Here is a 22,329-nt window from a genome sequence, read left to right as displayed (position 1 = left end):
AGCAGCTTCTAAATCAGTGCAGTTCTGCTGGGCCCAGGTCCCTGCTGGAATGAGGTCGAAGACCCAAGCCGATCCAGCGGTGGTCAGCTGGAAAGTCCACCTTCTTGGGATCTTAAATGTCAGCTAAGAAGATTCAGAATCAGAATTTAGGATTAGGGAGAGTAGCTTTAAAGTAGTACAGTAGGCAGCCGAGCCCGGGGGCACGAGCCTGTAATTTCCACGTGTGGGAGAATCAAGGTGAAGCCAGCCTGGCACACATCTGGAATTCTATGCCAGCCTGTGCTATGTAGGAGACACTTACTCAAGAAAAGAAAAAGAAGGCCAATAAGATGGCTTGACGGGTAAAGGTGCTTGCCACCAAGCCCGAAGAGCTGAGTTCAATTCCCAGAACCCACATAAAGATGGGTGAATAGCACTGACTCCACATGCTGTGACATGCTATATCCCTCCACCCCAAGAGAAAAAAAAATGAAGAGAAAAATAGAGGCTGGGAGGTTGCTCATCGGAAAAGTACCTGTTACGCACGCCTGAGTTCAGATCCCCAGCACCCACTCACACAGAAGTCTGCCACAGTGGCATGTGTCTGGGACAGTAGTACTGAGATGGAGGGCTGGGCAGAGACAGGTAGATCTATGGAGCTCCCTGGCCGCCCAAACTAGCTAACTGTTAGCTCCAGGTTTAATGAGAGGCTCTATTTAAAAACATAATTAGAGTATATCCTAGCTATTTTCCTGCTTCTGTGATATACACCATGATCAAAAGCAGCTTGGGGAGAAAGGGGTTAACCTGGCTTCCAGGTCGTTATAGTCCCCCATCCACAGAAGGGAGGCAGAAACAGACACAGTTATGGAGGAACACTGCTTACTGCCTGGCTCTGAGGCTTTCAGTCATCTGCATGCCTCACACAGCCCAGGACCACCTGCTCAGAGTTGGCACTGCCCACAGTGGACCAGACTCTCCTCGTCAAAAGCAGTCAGGAAAATGCCCCTGCAGACGTGCCTACAAGCCAATCTGATGGAGGCAGTTCCTCAACTCAGCATGCCCCTTCCCAGATATCTCTAGCTTGTGTCAAGTTGACAGAAATTAACTCACACAGAGAGAAATAGGGCAAAGACAGATGTTAACATCTAGCCTACACACACACACACACACACACACACACACACTACGTGCGTACGTGTATTTGCATGCATGCACACATGCACACACATGTATTTGCATGCATGCATACAAATGCATGTACACAAATTAGCTACACTATGCACACGGGGTGTGGAGGAAGGGGTGCGAGAAAGGCAAAGATTCCTTTGGGTGGCTTTTAGCACTCCTGTCAGGAGGAAGGGTCTTTGTCTCTAGTAGGTGAATTCTGCTTTCGGCCAAGAGCTCTGACGCAGAGGCGGACCCGGCTTGCAGCACAGTCTGGAGGAAATGGTCTTTTTTGAACACTTACCTTTACCTTCTCTTTACTTGCTAAGTTCACTAATTATAAGAAACCTCTAAACTGGGAATCAGAAGTCCCCTCCTAACCCTGAGGAGATGGAGGAGAGAACCTCCTCTTCGGTCCTCAGCTTCCTCTGCAACAGGAGCAGTTCAAGGGGGGCGGGTACATTACATCACCTGGATTCACACATAAAGAAGTGGGCTGGGGACAAAAGGCTAAGGAGGGCACAGGGATCTTTATTTTGCCACATCAGCACATTCGAAACAAGACCTCCCACTACCTGTTACTTTATAGAGAAAACAGCTTTGGCACCATGTAGACCAGGAAGGACCTGGCCTATACACATGACGCCAGTTCTTTACATGGAGGGAAACGCACTACACCAATCTTGTTTTGCTCATTCTGCCTGAAGGCATTAGCTTCTTGTCTGGCTGTAACAGATCACCATGACCGTGGTGGTTTAAACCTCACTCATATGCTGGCTCACAGGCCTGCAGGCATGGCACAGCTCTATGGAGTCCTGTGCTTGGAGCTTTCTATGACGTCATCAGGCTGAGTCTTTATTTTTATATATTTATTTCTTTTGGTTATACTAGGAGTTGTACTCAAGACCTTGCACAGGCTAAGAAAGCAATCTATGCCTGGACTAGATCGGCAGCCCTTTACAATCTGTTTGGCTAGTTTAGACAGGCTAAGTTGCCCAAGCAGGTTATGAACTTGTGGTCTTGCTGCCTCCACCTACCCACTGACTGTGACTCCACTCAGGTGCCAAACGCAGGGCTGGATCTGAATACAGTGACTGGAGAAGGGTCTGTTTCAATGCCATCTTCAATTCCTGGCAGAATCTGAAATCATTAAACATGCTTTTTAAAATTTTCTGTGTCTGCATGAGTTCCTATGTGTACATATGTATGTGTATGTATGTATGTGTGCTGTGCACATGCCTTGTATTTATGGAGGCCAGAAGAGGGCGCTGTGAACCACCCAATGTGGTGTTGGGAACCGAACCTGGGTCCTCTGCAAGAGCAGCAAGCTCTCTTAAAGGCTGAGCCACCTTTCCAGCCTAGGACTGAGGTCCTTGCCATTGCAGGACCAAGCCCTCCTCTCCTTGACACCTGGCTTCACCTCTAAACCGCAATGACGCAAAGATGCTGCCACGCTTCTAATCTCTAATTTCCCTGTTGCTCTCAGCCAAAGATCTCTGCTGTCAAGGGCTTGTGGGATTACGGCGAGTTCATGTGGATCTTAATTTAAGGTCAGCTAATTAGTACCTCAATTACATGAGCAAAATCCCGTCTGCCAGGAAATGATATTCCTGGGAGTAACACTCCAGAGTGAAGGCCTTTGGAGCCAAAACCCTACCTGTCATTTCCTATGTTTGGTGAAAATTGAGGCAGGCAAACACTCGGTGACCTTGGGAGAGTCTTCCAGCTGCAATAACAGGTTGTCAGATGCGCCGAAATTTGTGAGCTGACCAAGCCAGGAGCTGCGTGTCCGGGAGCAGCCAGCCCTGTTGCTAATGCAGCGTCTTGGACAGATGGGTGATGTTGCTAAGCAAACAAGTATGAAAAGCTCTTTGTCCTTAGTATTGTTTTCACGGGGCTCTGACGATAGATCGCGTGGCTCTGCACTGTGATTGTCATTAGAGGAGAACACAAGAAAATCCCTTTCAGATATGTATTCAAACCAGAAACGGCTCTGGAAATCAGGGCAGATAAATGAACCCTGAGCGGCTGCTTCTACACACTTCTGCTCTGCATAGGGTGGGGCGCCCTCAATGGCCGAGTGGAGTCAGCTAGTTAGCTCAGGACCCCGAGAAACACAAAGGGGGAGATTTCCTCTCCATCGTTGCCTAACTTCTTCCCTTTCTCTCCCTCCCCTCTTCTTTCTTGATTGCTCCCCCCAAATTCGTCCACTTGTTTATTGTTTGTTTATATACCAGGGTGTCTGGGACCCCAGACTGGCCTTAAACTCACTGTGTAGCGAGTCCCCAACCAAGCTCAGGATTTCAGAGGAGCAGCACCCCAGCCGGTTATGCAGTAGCAAGGCTTGAACCAAGGCCTCTTGCATGTCAGGCAAGGACTCTACCAACTGAGTTACATCTCCAGCCCAAAATCAAATGAAGACATGAAAGTTGAATTCTCTAAGTTATCTACAGGTTACAGTCCAAACTCCCCCTTCTTACTCACCCAAGGGGGCAGTGAGGGTCCACCCTCCCCCTTCTCCAGGGCTCGAATCCTCTTCAGTCAGTGTGTGTGTGCATGTATGCATACGCACATGAGTGTACAGGACTGGGTTATTTCTCTTTCCCGATTCCCTTCTTGCAGTTTTTCTGACACTGCACCATACGCTGCCTTCTCTCAGAGCATCCCCATGGCTCTCCTTGAGTCTGTGAGCTGATCTGCCCCTAAGTGCTATCCACCACACAAAGTGGACAGCACACAGCCCAGCTCACAGCCTCTGAGGTCTGAGGCCAGAGTTTCTGGACGGGGTTACCCTCCATGTTAACACCTGCTCTACCCCTATGATGGCCACTTACAGGAGCCTTGGGAATAAGCGAGAAGAAAGGAGACGAAGGACAGTGGACAGACAGTGGAGAGACAGGGTGGGTGTGGTGGTTCAGGCCCATTGTCACAGCTTCTCTTTTCAGGAGGCTGAAGCAGGAGGACCAGCCTGGACAACTCAGGGAGGCTCAGGCACAGAGCGGAGCCTAAAGGGGGCCGTGGTGTAGTTCAGTGGTACAGCACTGGTCTAGCATGTGCAAAGCCCTGGGGACAATCCCTGAGAGTACAAAAAGGCAAAGGAGACAGGTGTGCAAGCAGAAAGCAACGGGGATTGTCCGGGGCTCCCCACACTTACCCTGTCCTCGTGGAATCCAGACTGAAGCTCTGAGCAGACCATGATGAAGCCCATGCCCTCCGGTCAGCATCCAGACAGACAAACAAAATATAGGATGATTATCGAAAAACCTTTATATATATAGATAGATAGATAGATAGATAGATCGATCTATCTATCTATCTATCTATCTATCTATCTATCTATCTATCTATCTATCTATATAAAATGACTGTTAGAGGCCAACCTTTGATACAGCAACATGGTATCATCTAAAAGTTCACACTGCAGAACCCCTCACCCCAAGAATCACAAAGCAGTCTCATAATATTTTAAGTAAACCTATGATTTGATATTGGATTTGATTCATAGCTATCATGGGCTGGGTGGGGCCTAGAGTCACCAGTTGGACATAACTGTTTAGACGGTGGTGGGGGTTGGGTACCATTGGTCGGGAAGTCCGATTGATGAGAGACCAACTGGAAATGTGTTTCTGGCAAAGGAAGGGACAGGTGCAGTAACCCAGAGGCCGGAAAGAGATGCTTTGATTTCAGGGATCTAGAGGAGTGCTGGGGAGGCCTGGCTGGGTGAGCAGCAGGGAGGGAGGAGTATGGCATCCTGAGAAGCAGAGCTCTCGCTGTGACGAGAATTGCAAACATTCTCCCAGCCTTGTGAATAGCACAGAGAAGTGGCTCTGTGGTTCTTTCCACGAGTACCCGAGTGTTTTCTAACTGCCCTGCTGGAGGGTCATCTGGCTGGAGGGATGGATGCCTGCCAGTTGACTGGGGCCCAGATCTTCACAGGTCCCAACAGCTAGTACCATGCCCTGGTTTTCAAAGATTTTTTTTTTAAAATCTATAAATGTGCTAGCTTTCTTTTAATCTGTAAAAACTATTTTATGTTCATAGGTATTTTGTTTGCATGTATATCTGAGCACCATGTGCCTGTGGAAGCCAGAAGACAGTGTTGAGTGTTGGATCCCTTGAAACTAGAGTTACAGACAGCTGTGAGCTGCCAAGTGGGTGCTGGGAATTGAACCCTGGTCCTCTGGAAGAACAGACAGTGCTCTTAAGCGGTGTGCATAGGCTCCGTTGTCAAGGGGAGAGGGTTCTTCTTTTGAGACTTGCACCCTGGTAGACCTCTCACCTCTAAGAGCAGGGAAGGCAGTGGGGTGAGGAGGAGGAATCCATGTTTCTCGGAGCACAGTGAGGCAGCTGAGGTGATGTGCTTTGCTGAGCTCCAGGCTGAGAGGCTTCCTCTGTTCACGGGGAGCTGACCACTAGCTGAGAGGGAGAGCTGGAAGGGAAGAGGGGGCCATAAGGATTGCTGCCACATTTTTTCTCTTGTCTCTTCCTCCTTGGGGTGTCCTGGTATGTGTCCTTGGTCAGGTTTTCTTTCTAGTCCTGAGCAGAGCCATGCCCTTAGCAACCAGCTCCGGGCTGAGCCCGGAACGGCAAGTTTTCGCTGCTGAATTCTCTTCTCGAGACGCACAGCATCTTTTCTCTCCAGCCCCCGCCCCCGCCCGCCTGTGCAGTGAGACAAGTGTACACCACATCAAGTTGCCGTTTTGAACATTGTTCTAGTGTCTTGTGACATTCAGTGCATTCACATTGGCATGGCATTTGCCATAGTCCCACACTCAAGCCCTCGGCACACTGAGCAGTGATCTCCGCTCCTGACTCTCTTTGCCCCACCCCCAAACCACAATTGTAGTTCCTGCTTCTATGAATTCGCCCACTCGAGGTACTTCAAGTGAGTAGAATCATTCAGTAACCGGCCTGTCAGAAATGAAGGTATTTTAAAGAGACACTTTTGTTCCTCAATCTGACTATCGGACTATTGAAATAACGGAGGCCAAAGTAATGGGGCTCCCCCAGGAATCTCACGCCAGGAGGAGGAAGAGATTGAGAGCTTGCTGGCAGTTAGAGGAGGAACTTGTCTCAGAAAAGAGATGTCACAGTTCTAGCAACTTGTTAGACCACCTTGCAGGGTGAGATGGAAGCCCAAACAACTGTAGATCGGTGTTGGGTGGAACCACACCATGAGCAGACTGCTTTGATGTGCCCATCCCCAGTGCTCTAGTTAACCTTCAGTCTCAGTTCGGGACTCTAAAGATGAGCCAGGGGGGATCACTGACTCCCTTTCTCCTACCTTCCAGTGTGGCCACATCAGATGAATCTTCTTTTCCTGCATTTTGCCATTAATTTGGTTGTATCGTGCGTCCGAATGTCTTCCTTCTTTAAGGCTGAATGATATTCCACGGGGGCACGTACCACAGTCTGTGTGTTCCTGTGTTTGTTGATGGACTTTGTGATGCTTCTGCCTTTGGGCTGTTGTGGGACTGGTCCTGCACTGAACACGGGGTGCAGATATCTTTGAGTCCTTCCTCTCAGTGCTTTAGGGTTCCCATCTAGAAATAGAGTTATTGTACCATATGGTAATTCTTCTTTGACTCTTGGGGATAGACATACTGTTTTCCTAAGTGTAACTGTTTCATGTCATCACCGCTAGTGTACGGAGCTTGCGGTTTCTTCGTGTACTGTCAACACTTGTCCTCGGCTGTTTTCACAATAGCCAGAGTGTGGCCTCATCTTTTAAAATGTGGAAAGGCCGCTGTGGAGGGAGTGGTTTTCCTCTGTATGTAAAGGAGATGGCTGGGGGCTGGGTTTTAAGGGAGCTTAGAGAAGATCTGGCATATGGTACCCAACACCTCCCTAAGCTCAGGGCCTGGGCTTGGGGCTGGATGGAATGGCCCACCCTGGGCAAACTGCGGCCTAAGGGTTTCCCATGATGGCAGGTTGACTGTCTGACCCCACTATGGGGCTTTTTTGGCTTAGAATCTGTGTCTAATTTGGGCCTTGCTCTTTCTTTGTTTCTCCCCAGTGTGACAATGCAAAGGGCCTGAAAGCCTTCTATGATGCAATAAAGTACGGGCCCAACCATTTGATGGTGTTTGGAGGCGTCTGTCCATCTGTCACGTCCATCATCGCCGAGTCCCTCCAAGGCTGGAATCTGGTGCAGGTAAGGCTGGAGCTCCCTACCCCACTCACAGGGGAATTGTCTTTGTGGGCTGCAAGACGTAGCAGGATTGGGCCATGCATAATATGGTTCCTAAGCTGCACAGCCATCATTGCCCTCACTCCCGACCCCTGCCTGGCCTGTCCATCTATTGAACATACAAGGGTCCTTAAACTGTGTCTGAAGCTGTGGTGCCGCTGACTCCCTAGCCAGACATTTGGGTCCATAAAATTCTATAAATTTACCTATGCAGATAATCCTCTCTCTGCTCCTGTCACCTACTCCACAGTGCTGCTCTTAGACAGCTCCATGCCTCAGGTAGCACTGGGTTAGTACCACCCCCACACAGTCCTGCCCCCATCAGGTAGCACCATTACCATCCTCCAGACAGTAACAACCCCACACGAACCCAGGGCTGCCTCCGAGTCCATCCACTGTACCATATGTCAGATGCCCCCAGCCTTTCCTTACCAGACACTGAAGTTCTCCTTTGACCAGTGAGACTGCCCTTTTCTTCATTAAACCATTCCTAGGCTCCTGGCCAGGTATTAGCTTTTTTTTTTTACAATGGCTGAATTTTACACCATTGAATGTTTCAGTGGGCGTATAGTTGGTTGTAGGTGAGGCTCAACAGTGAGAGCTGTTACTTGGAAAAGGAAAGAAAAAGTAGAGAAAGATATGGTCATGAGGATGAGTGGTGGTGACCCATGTGCATTCCATCCGTCCATCTGTCCATCCATCCATTCATCATCCATCCATCTATAATCTATTTATCCCTCCATCATTCCATCACTTATTCACCCCTCCATCAATCCATCTATCCATCATCCATCCAGCTACCCATCTACCCATCTCTCATCTATCCATCCATCATCTATCCATCATCCATCCAGCTACCTATCTACCCATCTCTCCATCTATCCATCTATCATCTGTTTACCCATCCATCCATCATCTGTTTACCCATCCATCCATCATCTATCCATCATCCATCCAGCTACCTATCTACCCATCTCTCCATCATCTGTTTACCCATCCATCCATCATCTATCCATCATCCATCCAGCTACCCATCTACCCATCATCTCTCCATCTCTCCATTCATCTACCCATCCCCTTATCATCCTTCTTCATTTCAACCAACCAAGGAATGTTTGGGGCAACTTCTGCTTGGAATTCCAGTAGGCACTGGGGATGTAGAACTGAAGGGTGGAAATGGTCCTTGACATGTCAGAGCTGCTTGCATACTAAGAAGAGGCCAAGCAATACGCAAGGAAGTAACAGTAATCCTAAGGGTTGTCCCTGCAGCCTGCCATGCACCAGACACTGTTCTGAGCCATAATGCGCCTTAATTCAGTCTTCATTACTGGTCTGTTGTCATCCCCATTTTATGTATAAGAAAACGGAGATACCCAGGGGCTCCAGAGCTTTCCTGAAGACTCACAGCTAATGAGTTGTGAGACCAAATTTAAATTCAACTAGGCCGGCCATTGAAATGAGGTTGTTGGAAGAAGACAGAGCTGTGCTCAAAATAAGCAGGGGTTAAATAGTGACTCTGTGGGCCCTCGGCAAAGGCCTCTGGGAGACGGTGACACTGAATCTGCGATCTGAAGGGTAGGGAAGGGCTGCTGGGAGAAGTGCATCGCTGTCCTTGAGCAGGATGGCAAATTCAGACAGGCAGCCAGTAACGAGGAAGAGTCTCCATGTCTGGGGACAGAAGTTGGAGCTCAGGGGCTGCAGCGCTGGGGCTGAGCAGTCAAGACAGTGACAGAGCACCAACGGGAATCTTCCCCGAGTCACTGAAATCTGTCTGCCTTGGGTACTTGAGACAGAGTCCAAGTTTTCGAGAGAGGAGATGAGATACTAGTCATGGCAGAGGTGTGGTGCGGTACTGGTGGCCCGCGGAGCCGGGCTCACATGAGCTTTCCCGGCAGGTGACAGAGTTACTGCTGAGACCGGAGAACGTGACAACAGATGGTGATACAGAGACAAGCACTGCTGGGGGAATACAATATCAGGAGGTGGGAATGTGGGTGGGCTTGGGTAGCTATGCTCCTTCATACGGCTAAGTGTGGGCCTGAGCAACAGGAGCGGAGGCTAGAAGCACCAAACCTCATAACATCCAGGGAGCTAGACCAGGGCAGGGTGTGTGAGAGCCTGCCTTTAAGCCCCAGGGTGTCCCCAGCTGTTAGAAACCTTGGTCCAGTCCCTTGCCTTTTCTAAACTTCGCTCTTGATCGCAGGAGGCTTCATAAACACAGAGCCAAGGGCAGGGGACAGCTAGGCTGAAGACCACAAAGCCTCCATAGAGAGTCCATGGTAACTGTGGCCGCGGCTATAGGACCACATTGGGCGTGCGAGCCTGCCAGCTCTGTCTCCCCCTCCCCCTTTCGAAATTGCTGTGCATCTGTGACCAGCTTCTTGGATGGCACTCAAATGCAGCCCACCACTTTCCAGGTTCAAGGACTAGGTTCAAGGGCTCTGGTGGGATGCAGAAGTGTAGGGGCCCAGACACCGGGATGTGAGCTGTGCTGGACAGATCTGCGTGCTTCAGTGAGTTTGGAGGCAGAATGGTAGACTAAGCCCAAGGGAGTCGTTCTTCTCTTGCCTTGTGGAGTCTCAGTGTGGGAAGGAAGGCAGAGCTGGATCCTGGTGGGAGTGGCCTGCCAGCCTGGAAATCTTCCTCTCTCCTTCACTCGCAGGAACTGGACGCCCATTTGTTAGGATCCGAACGATGGGTTTCCCAAGCTGCCTCCGCCCTCTCTGGAGGCTGAGCTCACCCACAAAGGGTGGGTGGGCCTGCAGCTGCTGAAGAATTTGAATGCCTTGAGTCATTTCAGGACTGGGCTCTGGGGAGTGGGCTGCACAAGGAGCTCTGACTGCCCCTTGAGGGTGTGGGACACAAGCTGGACAGAGACCCACCTGGAATGCTGGAATGGGAATAAACCGCTTCCGTTTCTTGGGCCACAAAAAAAAAAAAAATAGGGATTCGCACATCACTGGGGTGAAAATCCATGCTGGTGCTGAAACAGGTTAATTTTAACTTTTGCCTTTTCACTGCGTCTCTAGATTCAGGCCTGCCGTGAGGGAAGCTCATACTGTGTTTGTCCTGTCCTGAGTCACTCAGTCACTAGGAACCTAGATTCCCACACCTTAACGTGAGGACCAGGGAAGGGTAACTCGATTCCTCTTCCACCCCAGGCAGATCCTGGACATGATGTGGAGCTCTAATCTGGGCATCACAAAGGGTGAGACCAACTAGGGTACCAGTAGGAAGGAGCTAGATGGACATCAAAGAAGGGAGCATGTTGGGACTGCAGAGGAGGCTAGGGTTTGGGTCTCTGGAGCTGCATGGGCGTCTGGGAGATTGCCTGGTGATCTGAGGTACAGGTGTGAGAGGAAGGAGGCACGATAGAAGATAGAGGGGATCAGGTTTTCAGCACCTGCAGGCAATCCGTGGTTGTGACGTCATAGGGTTGCTAGCAGTCCTTCCCTGGGAGAGATGTAAACATCTACTCTCCCTATAGTTCTGGTGACCAACCAAAGTACGGTTCCACAGCAGCTCACCCCAGGGAACCATGAGTCTGTTGGACCATCTACATAGAATGTGTGGGAGGAGTTACCGACCCCAAAGCAGCCTCATTGTAAGGCCTTCCCTCAGCATGAATGATGGTTTTGTTGTAGCCACATAGACGGAAGCCTTTCGTTCCCTCATCTTCTCCAGCTCATAGATGATAGATAGCACCATCTCTCGGCCATGAGGACACAGCAATTAGGGCAGACTTGCGTATAAATGGCTCTGAGGAGGGGTTGGATACTCAGGTAAGGGCTCCAGTGACTCCCCTGACCCCCTCCTCCTAGGAGGGAATGTCAACACTCCATATGCCCAATCATGACAGCCCCTTGCTAAGTAGGCACAGACAGCAGTTAGGTTGCGCTTTGAGAATAATGCTGTACCACACCCTCATAGCTGAAGGTGCCCTGAGCCGTGCGGTGTCAGCAAGGTCTGCTCTGGAAAGACTGAACCTGGAGTAGAGAGATCAGACTGTCAGCTTGCAGCCCCTGTGAGAGGCTGGTGATATGCTTGCTTCAAGGAAAAATCTCTGGGGCGCAACTCTCTACAGGACTAGGTTAGAAGATTCATCCACTCCCTCAATGACCCACCCGTCATGCTGGACCAGCCCAGTGCCAGCAGCTCCGGTGACTGCTATGCACTCTGCCCTTGGAGACTAGGTGGCCAGGTGCTCACTAGGACCACGCGTGTCTAGGGATCCTTAGTAAACGCTGCTGCACAGATGTGGGGAGGAGGACACAGAGCAATTGTAAAAGACCGCAGCTGGGGCACATTGGCCCGTATCACCAAGGCAAAGCCCCACTGTGTGGTGTGGCAAGGACATTTCCCCAACCCACCTTCTGCTTCTTCATGCAGCTGGCCTTAGTCCATGCTGCTCCCTCAGCCTCTGCAGTTCTTTTACCCAGCAGGATCCTGTTCATCCTTCATGGTACATCTTCCCACTTCTCAGGAGCAGGCCAGGGGCTGCAGCCTCAGCTCAGGACAGATCTCCCCGCTTCTCAGGAGCAGGCCAAGGGTTGCTCCGGCTTATACCACCACAGTAAAGATGAAAATAAGGTCAGGCTCCTGTCAGGCTAAAGGGTGACTCGTGAGAAAGGCAAACACCAGATACCTAAGAGCTGCATCCCACGGAGCTTGTCCTTTTAAAGGCTCCATGATAGCTTATTAACTCTTAGATGCCTGTCTCCAAACGTCCCTAAGATGCCCTTGCAGCCCACCTTGCCTCCTGGCCACACCGCTGAGGAGCTTAAGCAGGAAAGCTCTGACTGCCATAGGAGCTGTCTCTCCTTGGATAAGCTCTCTTCAAGGTTGGAGTGAGTGGAGGTCCTGGGACCATTCCAATGGAGAAGGCAGATTCTACAGACCCAATGCCAGTTAAGTTCCAGTACATTCGGGACTCTGTTTCCCCAAAGTGGAAATCTTGCTTGGTTTTGACATTAAAAAGAAAATAAAAATCTCCATAAAGCCCTAAATCTAGTGCTTTGCTGTCTGATGAATTCCAGTGTCTCTCTGAACTGCCAGTCAGTGCCTTTTGCTTCCTAGGAACAGAAATTTTGTGATTTGATTTGATGTTCTCACATGATTATTTTATTAAACTGTAGGTTGCCTGAGAAATCAAACACTTCCTACTGAGCTGTGGGTTGTAGGATTTGAGGTGGGTTTCCAGGATGGCAGGGCTGGGAGGGGCTTAGGCGCCACTGTGTTTGTAGGAAGGAGCATGGTCTCATCCATCTCCTCCCCGTTAGAGTTCCACCCCCTCGGCTCACCGAGGCTTGCTAGAGAACGCCGTCTTATCTCTCAGACTCCCTTTTCTGCAAAGTGGGAATTGCAAGCCTGACGTGCGTTCCTTGCAGGTGTAGTAAGAGTGAGTGAGGGCTTCTCTCTCTCTTGCCAAGTGAAAGGATTTTTATGAATGATGACACAGGAGCTGCCCTTCCCATGGCCGTGGCTCTTCCAGTCGGAGCAGACATCTGATGGCAGCTGTTGGGAGTTTTGAAATCACTCTCTGCTCTGCATAGGTTGCAAGGATTGTTTCCCTTGGCCTTGCAGATCTCTGGAGCAGTAGGGTTGAGGGTGGTGGGGATTCTGCCGCTGGACCCTCAAAGTTCACACTTCTGCCTCCCCACCCCCCAGAAGCCAAAGTCTACCAGGCCAGCATCCTGCCACAGCCCAATTCCTATGGCTGCCATGCCCTTGCCACAGAGGGCGCAGCGAACTGGAAAGCATTTAGGGTGGCAGTATGATTAGGCACCGAAGCGTTCCTCCTGCTGTGATTGCTGCTGTCTAAGAAATAGAACAGAAGCCAATGATCCAGGGCGGTTGGAGCCTTTCTTGGCACTGGTCTCCAGAGGGGCCATTTAGAACATTAATAATCTATGAGATGCTTCTACCTTCTGGAGTGATCAAAAACAAAGGAAGGGAGGGAAAAGAATGAGCAATATTAACATTAGAGGCAGGCTCTGTGGGCCAAGCAGAGGGAAGGTGTGGGAGAGACCCCAGGAACGTGGGGACTTCAGAAAGTCGTCGCTGGCCATGTCATAGGAGGCGAGGTCCAATACAGACCAGTTGTCTGAGCCAGCTGGACAGAATACCATGCACAGGACAACGGAAATGCCGGCCACTTTTGGCTTGGATGCTCTTGATAGGTGGGTGGAGCAGTCCTTGGTGGATTTTCATGGTAAAGAAACGGGAGCTGTCTCCAGGCAGGACCAATCCCAGTAGCTGTGCTAACTGCGAGACGCTGTGGACACAGGGCTGAGGAACTTCAAGGCTGAGAGGTGAAGGGCACAGCGCTCCATGGGTCCTGCCCCTCCTTCCCATTCGCCCTTTAACGTGGACCACCCAGAAGGTCTTGGCCTTTCTCAGCTGCCCACTCAGGCAGCCCTCCCTCTCCTTTTCCTTGTAAAGCCTGCTTTTAAATTGGGTTCCTTCCATGGAACCTTTCCTGATTTCTCTGGAGTTTGCAGGTGAATTACTGGGTTTCCCCCATCCCTCAGTTTTGTATCCACTGTGATACTGTGGCACCCCACGGACATGGCCACGACTCATCGGTTTCTTCCTGCCAAGAGGTCATTCTATGTTTAGCCTGGAGCTGAACGGGGTCCCAGTCACGTGTATGAGGTTAGAGCAGAGAGTTCATACCACAACTGTGCGTGGGCCTTTGGGATGTACAGCCTTTTAGGATCTAAACCACCATGTGTCATTCATTTGCTGGCTCATGCCGAGTCATTTGTTTAGCCTGTCACCCACTGGACACAGTACCTGCAGCATGCCCTTGCAGGCTTTCCCAGACCAGCTTACACAAGAAATCCCAAGAGAGGGATGCGTGCGGACACCTGGCAGTCTGGTGGAGTAGTTAGAACAGAGGTCTGAGGTTGAGGATGACTGAGCCTCTGACTACGCTCACTAGCAGGGTGACAGATGCGAGTCCCCCAGAGCCTCATTGAGCTTGTCTGTGAAATGGGGCAAAAAACACCCACCCTCGTCAGAGGTCATGGGAAAGGACTCAAGGACAGGGAAGGTGCAGCATGCGGGAGCCCTCTACAGATGTGAGCCCCCACAATGCTCTATTGATGCGCTTGTGATCTGAGATGCCAGCCAGGCCCTTGGTGGGGGGAAATTCGTGAGGATTTATAGGTTTCCGCTAGTCTCTAGATTCGAAGTTGGGTGCAGAAAGGAACTCTCAGAAACCATGAAGGTGACTCAGAACAATACAGTCGGAACAGAGCACCTGCCAAGAAGGTGGGGCAAGCCCACAGGCTGTGGTTGGGTTTTCTCCAGCAGCAGCAGAAGCTAGCTGAGGAAGGAACGGGATGCTTTCAAGTGCATGGCTGGTCCCAATCTATTCTTGCCACAGACCCAGCCCATATCTTCCCTGTCAATCTGATTGAAGATTCAATTCAAGGTTCTGACCCCCATTTTTAATTCAAGACCATGGCATCGAACGTAACAGCAGCTCCCAGTGTGTAGCTCCAGTGGCCTCGTTGCTGATGTGTCTTTCCCCATCAGCCACTTCCACTGCTTTCTGGAACTCTGAAGGGTGTAAATAATTCATTTAAGATAAATAAATCACTCGAAGTACTTACGGTACAAGAGTGGCGGCTGGCTGTTGCTGCAGCTGTGGCATGTCCTGGGTGGAGACGGGAGGAGGAAAGGAGCCCCCTGCCGGGGTACAAGCACGTGAGACCCCAGGAGATTAGGTACAGTGCTTCCCAAGGTCAGACAAGTGAGGTACAAACAGAACCATGTGCTGGTGTTTATGATGGTGACATAGGTCATCTGTTTAGCCTGTTCCAGCCTAGGTGGCTGGCTACAAAACCCACATACTTCCATCAACATGGCCTTGGCTTAAGCCATGCTCCTAATACTGCGTGAGCTCTTTCCTCCTCCTCATGTGCCAAACCTATGAAGTAATCAGTTGATCTCCTCACGTCACAGAGGAGAGGCTGAACGAGCTCCCCAAGGAGTCCCAAATGACTCTTGAATCACTGTTGGCAGCCACCGGGCTGCTGTCCATCACACAATCTCATGGACCACTCACGGGGCTCTGGAGGCAGGAGAGGGAGTGCAGATTGTCCCAGGTTTCCAGGTTTCCAGGTGATGGTGAAAGGCCAGTGCAAAGAGGCCACACAGCCCTGCACTGCTGTGACTGTCCCTGAACTCCCAGAGGCCATGAACACTCTAGACCCTGTTTCATTGCAGCCTGCATGGGAAGAGGCCTGTCCATAGAGGATCAAGGTTAGCCCAGGGCTCTTTGTATGGAAAGGGTTCTCGTTGGAAGTTATTCTTGGTCCGTGTGTACACACACACACACACACACAGGTGGGGGGACCCATCGTTTTGGTTGTGGTGATCCTGCTGTTATCAAAGAGAATACAAGCATTCTTAGGGGATTCCTGCTACTGTATGGCTGTATTGGGGTGAAGCATTACATGCAGGCAAACATACAAACAGGCACATAATACATACACACAAGGGTATACACGTGGGGACAGACAAGCACACATACAGAGGCACACATATAGACAGAAGCACACAGGTACATACAAACACATACCCGGGGGGGCATATACATACATGTGCAGGTACACAGGAACAGAGGTAAGGCACAGACAAAAACACCCAGAGGGGTACACACACCGGTGTACACACGCAGGGAAAAACAAGCACATACACCCAGACACAAACAGGCAGACATAGACACACAGGCACATACAAATATGTGCACAGGTGTCTGTGTACACACACACAAAGGCACAAACACATGGATACACACCCCACTTAAACTTATTTCCCATCCAATAAGTGGTTGTGTATAAAAATAGATGGTCCTTTTGGGTCCAAGGCTGAATGGGCTAGCTGCTGGTGAGTGGACACTTGCCAAGCCTTCCAAGCATGCACTCCTAGCTCCACTCCGGAGGTCCTATGATAAATGTCCTGCTTGTTTTAGTAGCACGTAGCTTGCATTACTTGTGAATTATACAGAAGGCTTTTGCTTTGAATCAGTTTACAAAGAATCTTAAATTATTTAGTATTTCCATGATGAGGGCCTGAACCTCATGCAGCAGAAAGGGTTCCACTTGAGAAAAAACAGTCCTTGGTTAGATAGTTAGACATCATGCCTAACAGGGAATAGAGACACCAGTTTCTCCGCTTCCCCTAAGTTCTCAGACAGGGTGGTCCATCCTGTTGAAAAGATGGTATGTTAGCCTAGTATGTATTGGGGGTGGGGCTCCCATCAGTGATTCTGAACCACGCAGCTGTCCCCTCAGTAGTGGGAGGGAGGGCTTGTAGCACAGCAGAATGGCCCAAACCTTCATTCACGTCTACAGAAAATGGTACACCCCCATTTACAGCTGAAGACTTTCCACAGCTTCTAACAAACACATCTGTACCTGCCCCACCCCCACCACTGCCGCCAGCATCCTCCTAGTTCAAGCCACTGCAGTGTTCATCCTACTTGGTGACATCAGCTCCCTCTGCAAAGCCAGGCGCCCAGTGCCTGGCTGCAACCCTTGAGGCCTTCGGGAGCCTCCGTATTTCAATTAGAACCCTTTGGTAGCCTCTCTCTTTTGTGTAAGTAGCATTCGGAGCTCATGGCTTATCAAAAGTGTGGCGATTGTATACACTTTGTCTGTGGCAGACATTTTCACTTTGGACCATGAGTGCTGCCTTACTTGTATTTCTCCTGAATTCTCTCTCCCAAAAGTACACTGAATATCGAATACCCTTTGCCCTACTCCCCAGCTGTTTCCAGTTGCCAATCTTGCTCCACCTGCCTTTACCTCTTTCACCTGTATCAAGTGTGCACACACACCAGCTCCCCATCTCATACTCATCCATATACAAGCACTTATTTTTTGAGGACGCACTGGACAGCAGTTTGAAGACACAATGTTTCACCCCGATACCGTAGCAGGAATCTCCTAAGAGTGGTTGTATTCTCTTACATAATAATAATAGGCTCATCACAACCAAAACAATTCAGTGCCACGGTCACATTACATAATAGATGGTCTATATTCTGATTTTCCTCTTGTCCCCAAAATGTCTGCGTTGCATTTATTTATAGGTGAAGTGGATAATCAAGGATCCACTCCAAGAGCCAGAGCCCTGTTTTGACACTTGAGTCTCCTTTAGACTGCAGCAGCTTCCATGCCTTTTTTCTTCCTGCGTGTGTACAAGCCTGTGTGTGTGTGTGTGTGCGTGTGTGTGTGTATACGTGTGTGGGTGTGAGAGAGAGAAACAGAGACACAGAGAGACAAAGACAGAAACGGAGAAACAAGGACAGAGAGGGACAGAAAAAGACAGACTCTGTGTGTGTGTGTGTGTGTGGGTGTGGGTGTGTGTGTGTACGTGTGTGGGTGTATAAGTGTGCGAGTGTGAGAGACACAGAGAGACAGAGACAGAAACAGAGACAAGGACAGAGAGGGACAAAAAGAAACAGACTCTGTGTGTATGTGTATGGGTGTGAAAGAGAGAGAGAAACAGAGAGACACACAGAGAGGCAGAGACAGAAACAGAGACAAGGACAGAGAGAGACAGACTGTGTATGTGTGTGTATGTGTGTACGAGAGACAGAGAGACAGAGACAGAGAGACAGACTGAGAAAGAGAGAAGACAGACAGACAGACTCAGAGACAGAGAGACAAGGACAGAGAGAGAGAGACAGAGGAGAGAGTGAGAGAGAGCACCCAGGGCCTTGCTAACCTAGCGCTCTTGCCACATTTCCCGATAGATGTCTTGCAGTTCTGTAGTTAAAAAAAAAAAAAATCAAAACTTCATCTCTTCAAGCAGCCCTGATTCTTCCTGGTGGAAGATATTTTAGAGCCAATTCCCCGGCCTGGGCGAGCTCCCCCTTGCTGTACTGGGGCTCACTACTCCTAAGGGTTTCTCCAGTGAACTGAGCTTGAAGAGAGAACTTTACAATATAATAAAAACGTCTAAACTGAGCACGAGAGACTTTCTGCTAGTCACTCAGCCTGTATTCATCAAAGCAATCGATGTCATGGAAAACAACAGGATCCATGAAAAGGCAGGAGAATGTTCTAGACAGGAAAAAAAAGACTAAAGTAAGCACGCAAAATACCAGTGAGCCACACAGCATGAGTGCAGCTTGGATCCTGGATTTTGAATATGAAAAAGGGAATTTTAAGGGAATTATAGACATGTTCGACGATAACAAACTTAACAATCCTTTTCACACATGTGGTCAAGACACCACAGTGGTCTCAGAGAACACAGCTCTGTACTCTAAGAGTAAGGTGTCCTGATGTACGTAAGCAAATTTAGAGCCGGGAGGTGGCATGCGTACACACACGTGCACGCATGAGCATGTGAGACCATGGAGATGGAGACTCAGGATCACGCTAGCCCTCCTCTGCTTCCACATGGCTTTGCTGTGCCTTCAGATTCCAGGGGTTGATCAAATTCTTCCAGTTGAACGGTTTTACTTTTTCAAATATATACAACTATTGTCTGATTCCAGAGTCAAAAATCACACAGGAAGACGCAGTGGAGAGCCCCTGGCCCTGACCTGGGCTCTGTCCATGCTATCTGTGTTCTCTTTATAGCTGATCTTTTATTTATTTTTTAAAAAGATTACTATTCATCTTTCCAGTGTTTCCTAAGTGCAGATGTGTGTTCAATCCCTTTCTCTTCCTCGTTCCACAAAAGGGCATACTCTCCGACAGCTTGTTGCCCCTTTGACCAAGTTCCAAGGACCTCACAGTTTCCTCACTGTAGAGTGGCATCCCTTATTCTTTCCATAGATGTACAGCACTTCTCAGTGTGGCTGCACCAGAGCCCACACAGCCAACCCTGCCCATGGATGCCTAGATTGGCTCCAGGCTTCTGGTACAACACTGACCATATGTACACACAGGCCGATGTACTGCTGAGAAGTGGGATTTTTGGGTCAAAGAAAGCCCATCTATAGTTGCACTAAAATATAAAGCTTCGTTAAGTGGATGAGAAAACTAATGAATGCACTTGATTAAGAAGAGCAGAGAGTAAAAGGCTAATATCTAAATGGGGATATAAAACAATTAGGGTAAATAAACGTCTTTGTGAGCGGGCTGGTGGAAGGCCCTTCTGGCACTGCCGGCTCTTATCCAGCCATTTCCATTTTCTCGCCTAAAGAAAGAGTTTTTCTTTGCTTTGTAAATTAAACACAGAGTTAATTATAAAATCATGAAGTCTTGGATCTGAAATTAAAACCACCCCGTGCGGGCTCCTCGTTTGAACAATAAGGAGACCAGGAGCCAGAATGAGGGAGGAACAAACAGAAAGATTAAGAAAACAATCAAACCCAGTTCAGTTCTGTTCATTTCAACGGACGCGGACTGAAATGCTTGCTTTGCACTGTGGCATGGCTCTTGTTTTTCTTCTCCATCGGCAGTCAAGAGCCCCGGTCGCAGTGCCTGCCTCCCGTCTCTGGGAGGTGATTGTCACAGTGACATCTTCTACAGTCTTTCTGCGAGTGGGTTTGGTTTCCCTCCTTGGCATCTCAGGGCATTTGCATGTAGTCACCGGGATGAACTGGATCAGGTGGGGCTCAGCCTGGCTGTGCATCCTCTGCCCGATGCTGTGGGCAATCATGTTTAACAAGGATTATCTGAAATTACAGAATCTGGCATGGGTTTTTAGCAGGCCACATGGAGATGAATGTAGAGTTAGCCCAGCCCAGCCATGAATTTGGGGGTGAACCTAGGCAAGTCCTTCTTCTGGAATATAAAATGAAGATTAGGACAAGCCCCAAATGTCACATAGATGAATCAGCCTATAACATTGTTTTCTCTTTCTGTGTCAATGCAGACATAACTAGTTGATCTTGGCATACTCGTTCCTTACTTCCTTAATCTCTTTTCCTCAGCAGACAAGCAGCCCACTGCTGATACTAAGTTCAAGCTGATTTACTATACTTGGTGTGAAGAATTATTTAGTGTTAGATTTTTATTGAGATAAGGGGTTTACGTAGCACAAGAATGTCCACATATTGCTGAAATCAGCAGCCCTATTCCTTAGGCCACTTCTGTTATCTCTCTGTGCCGTTGCCCTTCCCTAGAGAGATCCGCTTACTCTTCTAGTCATCCTATAGCACCATTTCTGGTGCATAGGTAAAAGTCAGGCTCATTCTATAATCATTTATTTTCACATTGAGACCTGACTGGTAGAGGGTTTTCACTCTTGGGGTCCCCATGTTCCAGTCACATTTCTCCATGAGACTCAAACCCTGGGTTTCCCAGGCTTTGCCACTAGTCAATTTCTCAATTTTGCCAAAATCTGTATTATTAACTTGTGTATTATTTTCAATTAAGCTAACTCATTATTTTATTTCAATGACTTTAATGAGAAAACTGGTGTCATTTACCCACATGAGAATGTAGATGTAATAAAATGGGAACTGCCCATAAATATACAAAGCCAAACCTGGCGTTCACCTGGAATATGTGGGGGCCCCTGATCATTGGTGTATCTACAATATACCAACTAGTTCTACTTTTCTGTGGATTTGGGGACTCCCTCTCCCACCCGTGAAGATGGTTCCTGATCATCTTCTTGAATGCCTCCCATAACAGGGAAGCTACTCAGTACTTTGTGAAATTTTGATTCGTTCTTGAATCTTTTACTGTTGAAACTTACTTCTTCACACTGATTTGAATGAGTCCCTCTGAAAAGGTTATTTATTGATTCAAGCTTTGTCTCTTGGAATGCCACACACACATGCATGCACACACACACATGCACACACACACAAGTTTGCTCTCTCTGAATTCACTTTGACAACAAGTGTTTGAGGACTAATTATTGTTGTAAAAGAATATTCTTGGTGTCGCACAAAGAAACAAGCAAGCAAAGTGAAAATAACCCAGCAAGGCAATTTCCTTTCGCAAAAAGACCATGCCATGAACCAAGCCAGGCTAGCAAGACACTGGTTAAGAAAGTTCACGTGGTTTTTATTTTAACCCAGGTAGTGACTGGATTTCATCCAATTGGTGGGAGTGAGTGCCAACTCATAATCTATATGATTGACTAATTCCTAATCTGCACAAAAAGGAAGGGGGTGACAGGAAGTCAAGTCAGGAGTGTCCTGGGTTGGGCAAACAGGCACACGGGAGTTTCACAGATGAGTGGAGTTATGAAAAATCAGCTCTTAGTGAGAGAGCCGCCTCGGATAGGGAAATACATGTTTCTTCCTTCATGACTTGTGTGCTTGTCCCATTCTGCAGTCTTTCAAGGTAGAAAGGGCATGCTGCACTGTCACATGGTGGAGTCACTTGATGGGTTGTGGCTCGGGACACCCTTGGCCTGGCCATTGTTCTGGAAGCTTCTTCATAGGGGATTGAGCACCTCATTTCCTTTGGGAAGTAGAAGAAGCCCATGAGAGGGCGAGAGAAGAGGCCTGACGGAGGATGGGGTGGAGGCGCAAGGTAGAAGTAGGCAGATAGGGGCTTGCAGCCCTGTGAGCCTCCAAGCCCTCACCTCTTTTCTCCCTGTAAGACCCCTGCCCACCCAGCCTCGGCCTTGATCTCAGCCCTGCAGAATTAGGGCGGGGCCTGTTCTCTGAAGTCACACTGTGGAAGCTGAGGCCCAGTAGGTGCTGGTGGGCTGCAGGCTGGCCAACAGTTTCACAGTAGGGCTCGGTGCCTCTTGCAGCCCCTGCAGGTCTCCAGTCCCGGCCCCACAAAGACGGCCTCCCCATTTACCTACAGTGTCTTTGAGTCTCTTCCCTTGATTCCACCATCCTTTCCCCAAAGGGAAAGAAGCAAGTCTCTATAGCCTGAAGTTTTTCATAGACTCCATTTCTGGCCTGTGGAAGGGGCTGGGCACACAGGGCTGAATTAGATCCTAGATGGTAACCTCTTTGGGAGCCTAGGTGTTGCTGGGACCTGGACTGTAAAGTGCCTGATGATCCCTGGCCTCTGACCTCTGACCTATAGCCCTTCTAAGACCTCTGG

At 49.1% G+C, this 22,329-nt stretch overlaps 1 protein-coding gene across 1 annotated transcript in view; it reads left to right on the top strand.

Annotated features, from left to right (window-relative positions):
- Positions 1–22,329, top strand: part of Gabbr2 (gamma-aminobutyric acid type B receptor subunit 2) — a 344,134-nt gene that overhangs the window by 110,736 nt on the left and 211,069 nt on the right. The window contains exon 2 of the mRNA XM_013351873.2: positions 7,163–7,300. Within this exon, the coding sequence (XP_013207327.2) occupies positions 7,163–7,300 (138 nt within the window). The remainder of the gene's footprint in view (positions 1–7,162; positions 7,301–22,329) is intronic.

Source organism: Microtus ochrogaster, linkage group LG5, assembly GCF_000317375.1.
Source record: "Microtus ochrogaster isolate Prairie Vole_2 linkage group LG5, MicOch1.0, whole genome shotgun sequence".
NCBI classification, from domain to species: domain Eukaryota; kingdom Metazoa; phylum Chordata; class Mammalia; order Rodentia; family Cricetidae; genus Microtus; species Microtus ochrogaster.
Note: the sequence above shows the minus strand (reverse complement) of the source record. Positions and strands in the feature narration are given on the sequence as shown.